The 17,058-nt window shown below is 44.9% G+C and overlaps 1 protein-coding gene across 1 annotated transcript in view; it reads right to left on the bottom strand.

The window, feature by feature from the left end:
* The window catches only part of grin2ba (glutamate receptor, ionotropic, N-methyl D-aspartate 2B-a), a gene marked incomplete at its 3' end in the record, with an annotated part of 145,735 nt that overhangs the window by 21,380 nt on the left and 107,297 nt on the right, over nt 1-17,058 (bottom strand). Inside the window, 7 exon segments of the mRNA XM_080775516.1 lie at nt 1,147-1,334; nt 5,595-5,755; nt 8,254-8,358; nt 8,360-8,473; nt 8,475-8,485; nt 11,196-11,321; nt 13,058-13,211. Of these exon segments, the coding sequence (XP_080631642.1) occupies nt 1,147-1,334; nt 5,595-5,755; nt 8,254-8,358; nt 8,360-8,473; nt 8,475-8,485; nt 11,196-11,321; nt 13,058-13,211 (859 nt within the window).

Genomic DNA, 17,058 nt, shown 5'->3' with positions numbered 1-17,058 from the left:
CAGGTCAGAATGGGTTAAGTTCCAAGAAGTCTACAGGATTAGAGAATGTAGAATAATTGTTATTTTGAGCTTGAGATTTGCCTGCTGTGAACAAAATCTTCTTTCGTTTTTGATCCGTCTAAATAAATATCATCCAACGGTGGTCCGTGGCTCAAATAATAATACATAATAAGAAATAAACAACATGGGCCTTGACGTGAAAAGGGTTTGAAAACCAAACCACTGACGTATGAACTAAACGTGATGTGTTGCACCGCGCAAAAAGCATGGAATACGGATGTGTATATTTACAGGAAACTTCCCGTTAAACCTTCCAACAAACTCCGGTAAACTCCCGAATATTATTGTATACCACCACACCTGCATATTACCGTATATTACTGTATATATGCCCGCTAAAACTTGAGGTTTTCGGGCAAATAATCTAGCCCGAAGGTTCAATGGCCTTGTGGTTAGAGTGTCCGCCCTGAGACTGGGAGGTCGGGGTTCGATCCCCGGCCGGGTCAGAACCAAAGACTCTAAAAAATGGGACCCAGTGCCGCCCTGCTTGACACTCAGCATCAAAGGGTTGGATTGGGGGTGTGGGAAGTGAGGACGCTGGCGTCGACTGTTCGCCGCTTCACCTCCCAATGTATGAATGAATGAACCATTGTAAGGCGCTTTGAGTATAGGCACGTATAAGAAAAGCGCCATAACAATGCAATTCATTATTTTCTTTATTATTATTAGTGTCCATAATTGCCCCTTAACCCATTCTGAACGGGAACCCATTTTGGTGTTAGCATCATGTCATGCTTTACCTATTGAAAAATAGCAGATCTACAAGCTCATAGCGCGCCACCGAGTGGCGCGCTACGAGCTTGTAGGTCTGCTATTTTTGAAAAATCGAAGAGCGACTGACATTTTTCAGAATCTGATCTCAGGTCAGAATGGGTTTAATCAGACCAGTGTGTGTCCACTAGTGGAAACCTCGTATGAATCTGATCTCAGGTCAGAATGGGTTAATCAGACCAGTGTGTGTCCTAGTGGAAACCTCGTATGAATCTGATCTCAGGTCAGAATGGGTTTAATCAGACCCAGTGTGTGTCCTATAGTGGAAACCTCGTATGAATCTGATCTCAGGTCAGAATGGGTTAACTAACTCACCGTCTCCAAAGAGCTGCAGGATGGCCAGGTCCACGTGTCTCTTCCAGAGCGAGTCCTTCTGGATGGCGATGCCGTAGCCCGTGGTGGCGAAGATGTAGCCGCTGCCGATGGTCACCAGCTTGCAGCCCTCGTCGCGGCCCGCCATGTAGTTCAGCACGGCCGCGTCGTAGATGAACGCGTCCAGTTTTCTGACAACGGAGAAAAGAAACCGGGAGAAGAAACGGAGACAGAGAGAGACGGAGAGATAATTAATCTGTGTGGAGGGAGCCAGATCGACACCACAGTTGTTGCGTTCCAATTAACCTGGTAAGTAGAATTACTGAGCTGCTGATAAGTGTAATACTGACTGATCCACTTACTTTGCCAAAGGCTAGAGTTGGCACACACAGTGCCAAGCAGACACGTGTTTGATGACAAGAGAAGAATAGAGGAATGGGAGCGAGTTTTGATGGTTGAAAAATATATCAATGTTCATTGTTTCTTTATTTTGTCTCCCAGAGGATAGATTTGTCTTGAACCCCCTGCAGCATACATATACAGATACAATACAATACAACCTTGTTCACCTCTCTACACCTGTACTTTTTGATGAATTGAACAAGGTAAACAAGTGTAATGCTTAATTGGGTCGTCCACTCACAGTTAACAGTCTTTGTATTGAGTTTGTGCTTGAAAATGTACTGTAATTCTGTAAAACTGTTAATAAATATTTCAATCAATCAGAGTTCACACAAGTGCACACACACTTGCACACGCGCACGCGCACACGCACACACACACACACACACACACACACACACACACACACACACACACGGCTGTCAGAGTGTCAGGCAAAGCAGCATGCCCCGTGAAAGAGCACTGCGCCCACCATGAACACGGCTTATCTGCTGTAGCTCTGTCATAAACACTCTGTCATAAACACTCTGTCAACTGATCAATGGAGTCAGTAAGCGTTGGTGTTGCATCGAAACCCTGAATGATGACGCACGCACGCACGCACGCACGCACGCACGCACGCGCACAGGGACAGGTGCAGGGAGTCAGGGACAAATGTTAATATTTAAACACTGATAGTAGATTAGTTCAGCTAAAAACTGACATCAGCTTTTCCACTGCTGCTCCACTGTCTGTCTGTCTGTCTGTCTGTCTGTCTGTCTGTCTGTCTGTCTGTCTGTCTGTCTGTCTGTCTGTGTCTGTGTCTGTGTCTGTGTGTTTCGTCGACTATCCAAAGTGAAATCGCTATTCTTAAAATGAGAAAAATATAAAATAAAATAAAGTTAGTATAGGCTAAAATGAATTACGCACGCATTATCAGATGGGGGTCAGAGGCCAACTATACATATATTTTTGGGGGTCCTTGATATATATGACATGAAAATCTTTCAGAACCACTGACATAATTATAGAAACATGAGGTTTTTTCAGTTAGTCAGGATTTAGAAGTCCATCTTCCTCTTCCACTACGTGGTGCGTCAGCTACAGGGACGTGCAGAGAGTGTTTCAGCACGGGCTGAAATCCCATAAGAGCGCTGCACTTGTGGCCCAAAATACCGAAAATAGCAGATCTACAAGCTCTCAACGCGTCGCTCTGCGACACGTTGAGAGCTTGTAGATCAACTATTTCCGGTGCGCAAACAAACCCAGCTCTCTTTATCTACTGGAGATGCGATGTGATGACATGGATTTAGAAACAAATTAGTTCAGGAGAAAAAAAGCAATTCTCCTGAAAGCTGCATGCCTTCTGGCATGGCATGGATTTACCCAGATAAAGTAATCTGTCACTCTGCAAGGTAAAGTAATCTGGTAAAGTAATCTGTCACTCTGCAAGTTTAACTAAAGGAGAGGTTAATTAAAGGAGAGGTTAACCCAGGTAAAGTAATCTGTCACTCTGCAAGTTTAACTAAAGGAGAGGTTAACCCAGGTAAAGTAATCTGTCACTCTGCAAGTTTAACTAAAGGAGAGGTTAACCCAGGTAAAGTAATCTGTCACTCTGCAAGTTTAACTAAAGGAGAGGTTAACCCAGGTAAAGTAATCTGTCACTCTGCAAGTTTAACTAAAGGAGAGGTTAACCCAGGTAAAGTAATCTGTCACTCTGCAAGTTTAACTAAAGGAGAGGTTAACCCAGGTAAAGTAATCTGTCACTCTGCAAGTTTAACTAAAGGAGAGGTTAACCCAGGTAAAGTAATCTGTCACTCTGCAAGTTTAACTAAAGGAGAGGTTAACCCAGGTAAAGTAATCTGTCACTCTGCAAGTTTAACTAAAGGAGAGGTTAACCCAGGTAAAGTAATCTGTCACTCTGTAAGTTTAACTAAAGGAGAGGTTAAACACCCAGGTAAAGTAATCTGTCACTCTGCAAGTTTAACTAAAGGAGAGGTTTACCCAGGTAAAGTAATCTGTCACTCTGCAAGTTTAACTAAAGGAGAGGTTTACCCAGGTAAAGTAATCTGTCACTCTGCAAGTTTAACTAAAGGAGAGGTTTACCCAGGTAAAGTAATCTGTCACTCTGCAAGTTTAACTAAAGTTTGTCCAAAGTCCTTTCTGATAGCCAGGCTGCAGCCCTGCAGTCCTACGGATATACAGATTGATTGAAAGTGAAACATGCAAATTGATGTAAACATACATAAGATTGAATGAATATTTATATATCAGATCGCATCACATAACGTCACATCGCCGCCCTCCTCCCGTTTCTAACACTTATTTTGTTACATATGAGTGAAAAGGCCAGGATGATCGGTTTTATTTTTCAAACACAGTTCTTATATGGAGAGATCTAAACCCCCCCCTATGGCGACTTCAATGCAAATAAAAAATTACACAAACCTGTGGACTGGCGCCCTCTATTGACAGTGACGTCAGCACTTCGGTGCTCTATTGCTGCACAATCTATGTAAAGCGCCTTGGATAAAGGCGCTATATAAATGCACCATTTACCATTTATAAATGCACCATTTACCATTTATATAAATGCACCATTTACCCCCCTTTGATGTCTACAGTATGTGTGCACGTCCTGGTCAGCTCCAGTGTTGCCAACTCTCCAGCAGTAACGGAAGTAGCTACTGGCTCTTCGGAAAGTCTTTAGAAGTCTTTAGCGTCCCCTAGCGACTTTTAGGGCGCCCCCTAGCAACGGAAATACGGAGCCAGCCCAGAACACCATTTCCTTGCTCTGTGCACATAACCCAGCCGAGGAAGCCAGACACGCGCCAAGCTGGCCCGAGCACTTTTCGGTGTGAACATATCACACCGATTTGAGCTAATCTTCACTGGCTCCCTGTGAGCTACAGAATTGATTTTAAGATTTTATTGATTACTTTTAAAGCTCTATACATGGTCTAGCTCCCATTTATTTAAGTGATTTGCTGAAACCCCATAACCCTGTGCGCTCCCTTGGGTCTTCAGGGAGGGCCCTCCTAGTTCCTCCTGCAACGTGTCTGGTCACTCGGGGTGGCCGGGCCTTTGCGGCTCGGGCACCTTTTGCTCTGGAACTCCCTGCCTTTGGCTCTTAGATTAGCAGAATCAGTGCCTTCTTTTAAAACGCTTTTAACCCATTCTGACCTGAGATCAGATTCATACGATGTTTCCACGGGACACACACTGGTCTGATTAACCCATTCTGACCTGAGATCAGATTCTAAACATGTCAGTCGTTCTTCGAATTTTTCAAAAATAGCAGACCTACAAGCTCGTATCGCGCCACTCGGTGGCGCGATATGAGCTTGTAGATCTGCTATTTTTCAATAGCTAAAGCATAACATGATGCCAACACCAAAATGGGTGCCCGGTCAGAATGGGTTAAAAACACATCTGTATGCCAAGTGTTTTTCCTAATATTGTTTTTTATTGTTTTATTGACCTGTTATTTTCTTCATGCTTTATTTATATCTGATGTCTTGATGTTTTTGTTGTTTTTATGTTTTTATGATTACTGTTTTATAACCCGTCTGTAAAGCACTTTGCAACTATATGTTTGGAAAGGTGCTATACAAATAAAATTCATTCATTCATAGTGTTGCCGACTTAGCAGATTTGAGGCTGAGAGAGGGAAAATGAAGAAAAAGGAGGGTTTTATCTCTGGCGACTGAAAAAGTAGCTAGATTTCTCTCCAGAAGCTTTTCACTAATTCAGTCGCTATAGGGGGGTCTGGAAAGAAGCTAAATATGGCGACAATATCGCATCATGTTATGCTTTAGCTATTGAAAAATAGCAGATCTACAAGCTCATAGCGCGCCACCGAGTGGCGCGCTACGAGCTTGTAGGTCTGCTATTTTAGAAAAATCGAAGAACGGCTGACATTTTTTTAAATCTGATCTCAGATCAGAATGGGTTAATCAGACCAGTGTGTTGTCCAGTGGAAACCTCGTATGAATCTGATCTCAGGTCAGAATGGGTTAACCGGCCTTGAGGCTACAGTACTCTACAGTATGGTCAGCTCCGTCTCTTACCCGGCCTTGAGGCTGCCCAGGGCGTCGTTGACGTTCCTCTGGTGGAACTTCACCATGTAGGAGTGCATCTCCGGGTAGTTGTTCCTGATGTTCCTCTCCGTGCTGCCGTTGGGCACCGTGCCGAAACGGAACGGGGGCGAGAAGGCGTGGGGCCTCTGGAACTACACACAGGAGAGAGAGAGAGAGAGAGTCACAAAATGTATGTTTAATATATTATATTCTATAGAAGGAAAAGATATCGCATGGATGCAACTGGGACGTATCCTCAGTGATGTATCCCATTAAGGTCATCAGGGTTTCGGGTCTCGCGAACATCATACCCACTCACTCGGGTGACCCAGCCGGGGTGATCAAGTCCCGACTTATACGGCCCAGTAGCTACTGTACCCTCGATCTGACCCACTAGGGAAAGACCAGGGCTACACAATGCGTTGGAACCACTCCGGAACTACTATGCCGGGACTGAGAGGTACAATTCTGGCATGTGGAGGGACTAGGCTCTGTGGGTTGTCTCCTGTCCAGGACCCTCCTATGTCTCACCAGGACTAGGCTCTGTGGGTTGTCTCCTGTCCGGGCCCCTCCTATGTCTCACCAGGACTAGGCTCTGTGGGTTGTCTCCTGTCCGGGCCCCTCCTATGTCTCACCAGGACTAGGCTCTGTGGGTTGTCTCCTGTCCGGGCCCCTCCTACGTCTCACCAGGTCCACTCCTGCTCTCACCAGGAGTACAGTATAGTATCTGTGTACAATTAGTACACAGATACTATACGACTATGCGTGATCAAAGAGGACATATCTTTACCCATTAAAGGGCCATTTCACAGCTGGATATCACTGCAATTAATATGTATTTGTAGTATAGGCTATAGATAACAGTAGCACAACGTGAAATGTGCAACCTATATTATGGCCAGAAATATTATGTTTTTGTGGGCTCTATTTTCATCCATGCTGAACCCCTAAACTACCTTTTTGTTCTTCTTTTTTTGTACTATTTTGAAAAACATTTTTGAATTGTTAAAATAGCCAAATCTACAAGCTCACAACGTACCGATGTAGATTGGCTATTTAAACTATTCAAAAATCCATAGTCGGTTAGAACCACCACAAAAGGCCTCTGCCCTCGCCATAAAAGTTCTATACTCAGAGAAACGGAGAAACACCATCCTTTCCCCATCCTTGCTGGCATAATATACTCCAAGGCAACACAACTTTTCTATTTATTATTGTTGTTGATTATGTTCTTCGTATGTCAGTTGATACTATCAATGATAAGGGCTACCAACTACACCCTATAGGAGAGGCTCTCGTCATCCTGCTAAATACCTAACCGACACTGACTTCACTGATGACATCGCGCTTATCAGTCAATCATTGGAACACGCTCAGGCTCTCCTTCAGTCTCTTGAGCAGGCCTCCCACTGTGTTGGTCTTTATCTCAAGGAGATAATCAATAGTATGTCGGAACTAAAGCCTGCACCCGTCTGACAGCCTTGACAGGTACACTATGGATGTCTCTCAGCTTCCCACTCTCAGCTTTGCAAAATAAACTCAGCTTCCCATCATGCACCTGTGCACAGTGTGAAGCTCAACAGTGCTAGCTTGGCTAATAAACCAGACAGAATCAGCCGTTGGCAAAAAATAATTGCCTGCCGGCGGATTACGGTCTGGAGAGGCTCAATTGTACGCCCATTTCCTACACTAGATAACTGGTATAGCCAATCGGGACACGGTATGCAATATGGACGGGCTTTGGTACAGTGACTTTCAATGCTTGAGACCTTTGACTGACAGTAGCTCTGACCAATTGCGTCAAAGAGAAAATGTTTGACCCCCCCCCCCCCCCCCCCCCGGGAAACAAGATCCATACACAGCATCTCCAGACTCAAATACCACACGACCGTGTGATTTGAGTCTGGCTTATTAGCCAGGCTATACAACAGTGCCACTTTGTCACCTGCTGGTACCCTAAAAACACATACAAAATACATACAGTACATAGTGACAGACATTGCTGGTCATTGGAGTGGCTACACCACTGGAACATAAATGTCCTTAATACCTTCTTGTCCGAGAGCCCAGTGACCTGGTCCACGTTCTCCTAAACCTTACCTTCTTGTCCGAGAGCCCAGTGACCTGGTCCACGTTCTCCTAAACCTTACCTTCTTGTCCGAGAGCCCAGTGACCTGGTCCACCTACTCCTAAACCTTACCTTCTTGTCCGAGAGCCCAGTGACCTGGTCCACCTACTCCTAAACCTTACCTTCTTGTCCGAGAGCCCAGTGACCTGGTCCACGTTCTCCTAAACCTTACCTTCTTGTCCGAGAGCCCAGTGACCTGGTCCACCTACTCCTAAACCTTACCTTCTTGTCCGAGAGCCCAGTGACCTGGTCCACCTACTCCTAAACCTTACCTTCTTGTCCGAGAGCCCAGTGACCTGGTCCACCTACTCCTAAACCTTACCTTCTTGTCTGAGAGCCCAGTGACCTGGTCCACCTACTCCTAAACCTTACCTTCTTGTCCGAGAGCCCAGTGACCTGGTCCACCTACTCCTAAACCTTACCTTCTTGTCAGAGAGCCCGGTGACCTGGTCCACGTACTCCTAAACCTTACCTTCTTGTCCGAGAGCCCAGTGACCTGGTCCACCTACTCCTAAACCTTACCTTCTTGTCCGAGAGCCCGGTGACCTGGTCCACGTACTCCTCCTGGATCATGAAGGCGGCCAGGTTGGCCGTGTACGAGGCCAGGAAGATGACGGCGAAGAAGGCCCCACACGGACACCATGATCTTACTGGTGGTCCCTTTGGGGTTCTGAACCGGCACAGAGTTGTTGAACACCAAACCCCACAGCAGCCAGATGGCCTTACCGATGGTGAAGGACGGGGCCGTGGGGGTCTGGGGGGGAGAGAGAGATAATGATAATGAATTTATTTATATAGCACATTTCAAGACGAAGGGCTGTATTTTGCGTGTCTTACCAGGTCTTATTCCCTAACGTGAGTAAACTAAAGACCTGGAGGCGTGATCAATGCCATTTGGCTATTCTGAGTGGCCAAAGAGCATTGATCACGCCTCCACATAACAGGATAAAAACAAAGTTTGGGAGCCCGGATTGCAAATGCCCTGCCATCTTTTGTTAGAAGCTGGGCTGTGGGGGTCTCAAGGAGGGCTTTGTCTGAGGACTGAGACCAGATGGGCTGTGAGGGTCTCTAGGAGTGCTTTGTCTGAGGACCTGTGATGAGATGGGCTGTGGGGGTCTCTAGGAGGGGCTTTGTCTGAGGACCTGAGTGAACGTGTCTAGGCTTATAGGGATGTCGAAGACGTACTGGGGAGCCTGGACCATTTACAGAAATCTATTCTATAAATAACAGTGAAGGGTGGCTAAAATGGGGGTGATGTGATCTGAGAGAGAGAGAGAGAGTGTTGTGTGTGTCGAGTGTGTTACGACGTGTCCATGCATGCGTTCCATCTCCTCCCGCACAGATGGTTGGGGAGCTTTAGTCCATGGGCGAAAAAACCACAATGGCCAACTGTCATGCCAAGCCAGCTTCCATGTAAGTTATAACCAGAGAGAGTTAGTTATATAGCCAAACATGAGCTGTAAGAACAAATCAGCTGAACATTTGCAGTCAGGAACACTGATAAGATATTATCTCTCTCTATAGAGCATCTGAGTCAAACTTCAATCTGAAAGCTCCCACGGTAGAGGAGAGAGAGAGAGAGAGAGAGAGAGAGAGATGACGAGAGAGAGAGAGAGAGAGAGAGGGGGAGAGAGAGAGAGAGAGAGAGAGAGAGAGAGAGAGAGAGAGAGAGAGAGAGAGAGAGAGAGAGAGAGACAGTAGAGAACAGCACTTGGGAAAAGTACGCCTTCAACCAGATCATGATGAGTGATGAGAGGAGAGGGGAATAAAAGATAGCTGTTATATATTTATATTTAGACACATGGTGGGAAGACATTGATTTTATATATATAATATATATATATATATATATATGTGTTTTCCCCTCATCTTTCCGCCAGAGGAGATATTTGATGGAGAAGTATATCGCCCTTGCCACCAGAGCTTGACATGTGATTTGTGATATGGAAATCCTTCCATAGAATTAAAGTGTAAGCGAGGCGAGTGTGTTGTGCACTTAAGAGTATACTGTATATTAATAGAGTTATTAAGAGTATACTGTATATTAACCCATTCTGACCGGGAACCCATTTTTGGTGTTAGCATCATGTTATGCTTTAGCTATTGAAAAATAGCAGATCTACAAGCTCATATCGCGCCACCGAGTGGCGCGCTACGAGCTTGTAGGTCTGCTATTTTTGAAAAATCGAAGAACGACTGACATTTTTTAATCTGATCTCAGGTCAGAATGGGTTAATCAGACCAGTGTGTGTACCAGTGGAAACGTCGTATGAATCTGATCTCAGGTCAGAATGGGTTAAGAGTATACTGTATATTAATAGAGACGCACCGGATTTCTCCTCCCATCCACAAAAAGCGCGTGAGGCGATTTCACTCCTCCTTCCGGGTAGGAAGGAACAGAGTGCATTCTGGGATGGATTGGACCCAAACACGTGAACGCGCTGCCGTTGACTATCATTGTGCCGTTGCGCGCGTTCACATTATGAAACAGTCGTTCACAGTGTCATGGCCCCCCCGATAACATGAACGTGCACAATGATAGTCAAACGGACCAGCGGCTGGCTCGAGCTGCAATGACAGAATCTGGCCACTATGTCCATTTGGCCTTCAGGGTTTCCTCCGGGTTCCGTATCTATTAATAGACATACTCTATAAGGTGGTGCAGAGTCAGCAGGACGCCAGGCTTTGCACCTCAGTGTGTTGTCAGGCCTATATACTAGACTAGAGCAATGGAGAGAGGGTGAGAATGAGGTCACGGGGTCAGGGAGGTGGTCTAGTGACTACTGGACTCTAGTCAACACACAGGCGTGTTTGTATAAGCGTGTGTGTGTGTGTGTGTGTGTGTGTGTGTGTGTGTGTGTGTGTGTGTGTGTGAAGCATCGGAACCAGCCCTTATCGGTCATATCGGTCCGGTCGAAATAATAGGAACATCTACACAGTGCCACAACAATGCAATCTTCTTTTTATTTATTTACTTTTCCACAGATAGAGGAAAAACATCCACTGCAGATTGCCTTTTCCCCCCATCTGTCCGTTTGGATGTGTGTTGAGATGCGGAACCAAAAAAAACTAATATAAATAAGAGAGAGACAGAAGCGGTAGGAGTAGAGAAGAAGGAGAGAGAGAGAGAGAGAGAGAGAGAGAGAGAGAGACAGAAGGGGTAGGAGTAGAGAGAGAGAGAGAGAGAGAGAGATAGAGAGGGAGGAGAGAGAGAGAGAGAGAGAGATATAGAGAGAGTGAGAGAGAGAGAGAGAGAGAGAGAGAGACAGAAGGGGTAGGAGTAGAGTAGAGAGGGAGGAGATAAATAAAGAAAAGCAGGGGAGAACTGGCGTCTGCATCCATTTGGATCTAAATCCTCACGTTATAAGTTGTACCACACAGGCCCCCTTGTCTTTGTGAGCGTGCGTGCGCGCCTGCATGCGTGTGCGTGTGTCAGTGTGTGTCAGTGTGTGTGTGTGTCTCACCTCTGCCGTCAGCCAAACAGCGGTTGTAGCCCACAGGGCTAAGGTACTCGAATATAAACACAGCCATCGCTGACACTAGCAGCAGCATCACGAACATCATGATCCACACGTCTGCACTGAAGGGCTCTGGAGGGAGAGAGAGAGAGAGAGAGAGAGAGAGAGAGAGAGAGAGAGAGATTTATTTTATTTTCATTTATTTATTCATGTCATTGATATGATGTTATGTTGTTGTTTGTCATATCTGTGATTGTGCTTTGCGGCAACACTTGTAAAATGTCATGAATATGAATGCAGTGTGTGCCAGATTGCGGAGAGGAGGAAGGCAGAGTCAGAGAGATGGAGTGAGTAGGAGTGAGGAATGGAAGAGGGCAAAGAGACAGAGAGGGAGGGAGGGAGAGAGAGACACAGAGGGAGAGAGAGAGAGAGAGAGAGAGAGAGCGAGAGAGAGAGAGGGAGGGAGAACGGACACACAGTTAGTCATAAATAATATCCTCCACTCTGTACTGTACCTCCATAAGGCATAAAGGACGGGAACCCCTTTGTGTCCCATTCTGACCTGAGATCAGATTATAAAAATGTCTTCTAAATCCTGACAGTTTTCTGAAAAAGCTTTTATTACGTGAAAATGTGGTGCAAATCTTTGTATATATATTCTTTCACTGCAGCGATCATTTTTAACTCACGTCTTTGCTTCATGGGGGGGGGGGGGGGGGGGGGGTCCCTGGAACAACATATTTCCACATGGGGGTCGGTGGCCAATTAATTACATATAATGTTTGGGGTCCTTGACATGAACTAGTTTGAGCAGCACTGGAGTTATTGAGAAAACTTTTAGGATTTAGAATAGAAGACATTTGTTTTAGAATGGCCCTCATGCAGTCCTACAGTACGTGGGATAAGGCAGACCAGTAGCTACAACACACTATGTATGCTGTATTACAATGTGTCCTGATTCATCACTCATTCTGAATAACGTGCATTCGTGCGTGCAGTTCATTTCACATTAAACTCGGTAAAACTTTTTAACTCTCTCAGAGTTAAATAGCACTTTGTGTGACTGAGTATTTTATACTTTAGCCGTTGGTTGCTGGATATAGCGAGCTGAAGCGTGAGGTGAACGCCATGAATAAAGAACAAACTCAGATTGAAAAACATCTCTCAGTAGAAATTAGGAAAACGTTGCTCGTCCAAACGTTGGTCGTTTCGGCGTGGCTTCAAAACGCCACTGTGAGCGACTTCCATTCCGTTATCTAGATTATATTATAGCTCTATGGATTTATGGTAGGCTCTATGGACTCTATGGATTAAGGTATAGGGACACGTACTGTATACCTGTCCCTGGAACAATATATTTTCAGACAGGGGTCGGCGGCCAATTTCATATATTTCCTGGGGTTCCTTGACATGACATATTGAGCTAACCTGACGCTGCCAGATGAGGGCGGTATTGGGGAAACATATTCCCCAACACAACACTCATCTGGGATCTCTGACGGAGTTGAGCCCTGAGTCAGATCTGCTTCGTACCGAACCAATCAGCGTGAGCTAAGGGCGGGATATGTGCGAAACCGGATGTGAAGCTATATAGACACGTCAATATGATTGGTTGTGTTTGCACGCCCACACGGTGATAGACAGACGGTCCCATCCAATCATCTACCAAGTATCTTGAAAAAAAGGAACAGCCCCGTCATCGAATTTGCTTCCGCGATCCCAGATCCCAATAAGCTGTGAAACAAATTTGTGTAGCAAGCTTCTTGGATCTGGCAGCGTCAGGTTAATATTGAGCACCACTGATACAGAAACTTGAGGTACTTCAGAAAACGGTCAGGATTTATAATATATATTTTTTAATTTCTCACCGAGGAAGGCGGAGGGCGACACCGTCCCGTTGCTACGGGAGACCATCACGCTGATGCCCGTCTCGATGAAGGGCACGGAGAAGTCGATGACCTCCGACCTCTCCTCGTTGATGGTCAGAGAGCCCACCGCCATGTGGGCGTTCTTCAGCACCACCTGGGGGGGGGGAAGGGGGGGGTACAGTTCAAACATCAATATAAAGATAAGCTTTTATAAGAAGAATACAGACATGAGGAGGAAAACTGAAGGGAGGGTGTTGATACTGTATGTGACACACTTTACACACACACACTCGTGATGCTCGCCAAGGGACGGAAAGAGAGAGAGAGAGAGAGAGAGAGAGAGAGAGAGAGAGAGCGAGCGCAGGTCAGAAGTGGATTATGTAACGATAACAGAACGCCACACGAGACCAGCGTCAGAAAGTTGCGAGAATTAAGCAACATAATTAATTAACCGAAGACAGGTGGAAAGGAACTGAGTACATTGACTTTATACGGTACTTACTGTAAGTATGTACCATTTTGAGGTATTTGCACTTTACTTCCAATAATAATAATAATAATACACTTTATTTATATAGCACCTTTCATACATAAATGCAGCCCAAAGTGCTTTACAGAGCAGAATAAAAATTAATTAAATTAAAACAGGCAGGCAGTTAAAACAATAGGACAACAGCAAAGAGCATGAAACAGTGGCAGATCAGTACAAAAATAAGAACATAAGATTTAAAACTCAACTAGAAAGCAAGAGTGAAGAGATGAGTTTTAAGCTGTGTCTTAAAAAAATGTCTATAGAGGGCGACTGTCTGAGCTGTATAGTGGCAGTTTATTCCAGGCCATTGGCCCATAAAAGCAGAAAGCTGCCTCGCCATATTTTTTTTAGTAGACACCCTTTTAGGGAGTTGGAGTAGGCCAGCAGTGGAGGACATGAGGGGGGCGGTTAGGGACATAACTAGGCAAACAGCCGTGGAGATATGAAGGTGCAAGACCATTAAGAGCTTTATAAACAAGTAAAATAATTTTCTAATCAATCCTAAAAACCACCGGGAGCCAGTTAAAGGAGAATTCCATACTAAAAGGCTTTCTTACCTTTCTTTGTAGTTGTTACGTCCCCACCAAAAAGGTCCAGGTGTTATTTTGTGCAAAAGCTCCTTATTGGCTATTTCCCTACCATAAGCCCTAAATGAATTGCATTGAATGGGAATTGAATGGGGCTATGGGGTGTTGTGCTAATTCCCTTATTTCCATCGCTCAAAATAATAATTTCTTTGTATATATCCTCTCTTCATAATGTAAATAATATCCCAAGAGGCACACTTTACTACTTCTTTCGATGGAAATAAGTGAAATAGCATAACACCCCATAGCCCCATTCAATTCCCATTCAATGCAATGCAATTCATTGAGGGCTTAATGGTAGGGAAAATAGCCAATAAGGAGCTTTTGCACAAAAAACACCTGGACCTCTTTGGTGGGGACGTAACAACTACAAAGAAAGGTAAGAAAGATAAGAAAGCATTCTAGCATGGAATTCTCCTTTAAGTGTAGTGAGGCTAAAACCGGGGTAATGTGATCCATCATCTTAGTTTTAGTTAAAACTCTATAGCTGCCACATTTTGTTCCAGTTGCAATCTGTCAACAAAGGCCTGGGTTAGAGTTTTGGCATCGTCTAAACAAGACAGGTACTGTATATGCTCTAATTCGTGATTATGTTTCGAAGATGAAAAAAGGCAGTCTTGGTGACCTGATTAATGTGTTCATTAAAATCCAGCTCAGAATCCCTAAAGGTTCTTCACCGTGGACTTGTTTTCTACACAACCAGGTTACCGAGGCTATAGAGCGATAGTTATGAGGACTTTTCAAAAGATTTGTATACGTTTGAAAACTTGAAACGGGACATTATGCATAGTGAGTATATATACTGCAGTGTACTTTCTCCTCGTGGTACCTTTTCTTGTACATGTTGATGCTAATACTTTTGTACTTATTTGTACTCGAGTGCATTTTGACTTCCTGACTTTTACTTGCAAGTACAGTTGTTGACAGTTTTAGATCGTCACATTTCCTCTGGCCTGTCTCAACAAAAAAGAATCACACCCGTGTGAACCGAGTGGTGCAACTCCCCTCTCTCAACACACCAGCACGCCAGGGACCAGAATACTTCAAACCCAAACAATTAGTAAAAAATAACTACAAAACGCGTGTTAGAGATTAAACAACAAATAACAGCCAGAACCAGCAACTGCATTTACTTAATCACATGTGAAAAATGTGGTTTACAATATGTGGGAGAAACGGGTAAAACAAAAGGTACTAGGCTGGGACGACACAGATACAATATTAACAATGCCAAAAAGACAACCACAAGATTTGTGCAACATTTCATGGCTCACGGCATTGAAGCTCTAAAATGCAACATGTGTAGGCACAGTGCACTGAAGTTGTTTAATTCCCCCCCCCACCTCTCTCTCATTAGCAGGCAACAGTGCAGTACTACAGTGCCCCTACTGGCCCCTACTGGTACATACTGGTGGTGCTCATTAACGTCACATAGGTGCATGACCAACACACAGTCACGCACATTGCTGTTCCTTGGAGTGTTTGCACCCCACTCAAAAACAACTGCATGAAATCTGACAAACCCAGTATAGGCAAGTAAGTATAGGACTTATAGTTCTACATTGCATTAGTATTGATACTTTTACCTAAAGTAAAAACAATTGAGTGCTTTTTTCATGCACCAATGGGTGGGGAGGAGCAGGTCAGAGACACACTTTCCACACATCATGAACATCGGGGCTACGTGGACACACACTCGTGATGTTCGCCCAGGGACGGAGAGAGAGAGAGAGAGAGAGAGAGAGAGAGGGAGAGAGAGAGAGAGGAAGAGAGAGAGAGAGAGAGAGAGAGAGAGAGAGAGAACGAGGTAGAGACAGAGAGAGAGAGAGAGAGAGAACGAGGGAGGGAGGGAAATTGGGTTATCACAGTGGGTCATGGAGGCTTGAAATAGTCGCCCCAATGCCTCAATCTCCTTCCTCGACCAACCTCCCCACTTCAACTACCGTGCACAGCTCCCTCCTTTCCTCCCTCACTCACTCCCTCCCTATATTTCACCCGCGGTTTATCCAATATTAATTTATAAAAATGATTCAATGGCCCAAATCCACTCTAAACTGCGGTTATCCGCCATCCACAGGTCTCTATACTGTAGAGACTGTGTACTTTATCCTGCTGTCCCAGTTCTCCAGTGCGGCGGCTTTACAGATAGAGTCTCTGTCAACAACTTATGTTTGGATTCTCTCCAGGCCTGGATAAGGTGCTGCTGGGTGACAGACAGACAGACAGACAGACATGATCTGCAGGGTCTCAGCTGCGTTCGCTTCCCGCGTTTGCGCGTCTTACTCGTATGTTGTTACTTCTTCTGCTATTTAGCCAGATGATATTTATTTATAGTTATTTTTTATAGAACTAAATAACACTTGTTTTCCTGGAACCTCATTGACTCGTTACAGTCACCCTGTTTGTTGTTTGACTAGGCCGGGTTCATGGCACGCTGTTCATCAAATCTGACACTTTGTAGGTCGACTTGGAAATGAGCATAAATTATGCTAAACGCCTTCATTGCAAGTCTGGAGTAGTACTTTAACGCTCTCTGGACTTTGATGTGTAACGCACGCACGCACGCACGCACGTACACGCGCACACACGCAACAGTATTGTACAGTTCCTGTATGTGTACACACGTGTGTCTGTTCACACTGCACTGTATATGCAAATATAGGCCTCCGTGCAGAACTTTCTGTATCAGCCCATGAATGTGGGTCGGCACTACAGTGCCTACATACCCCAGATAGGACACGACAACTTGTACCGTGAGTTTATAAAGGCACATGTATTAACCCATTCTGACCTGAGATCAGATTCATACGAGGTTTCCACTGGACACGCACTGGTCTGATGAACCCATTCTGACCTGAGATCAGATTCATACGAGGTTTCCA

Source organism: Protomyctophum bolini (assembly GCF_963924005.1).
Source record: "Protomyctophum bolini genome assembly, chromosome: 11".
NCBI lineage: Eukaryota > Metazoa > Chordata > Actinopteri > Myctophiformes > Myctophidae > Protomyctophum > Protomyctophum bolini.
Note: the sequence above shows the minus strand (reverse complement) of the source record. Positions and strands in the feature narration are given on the sequence as shown.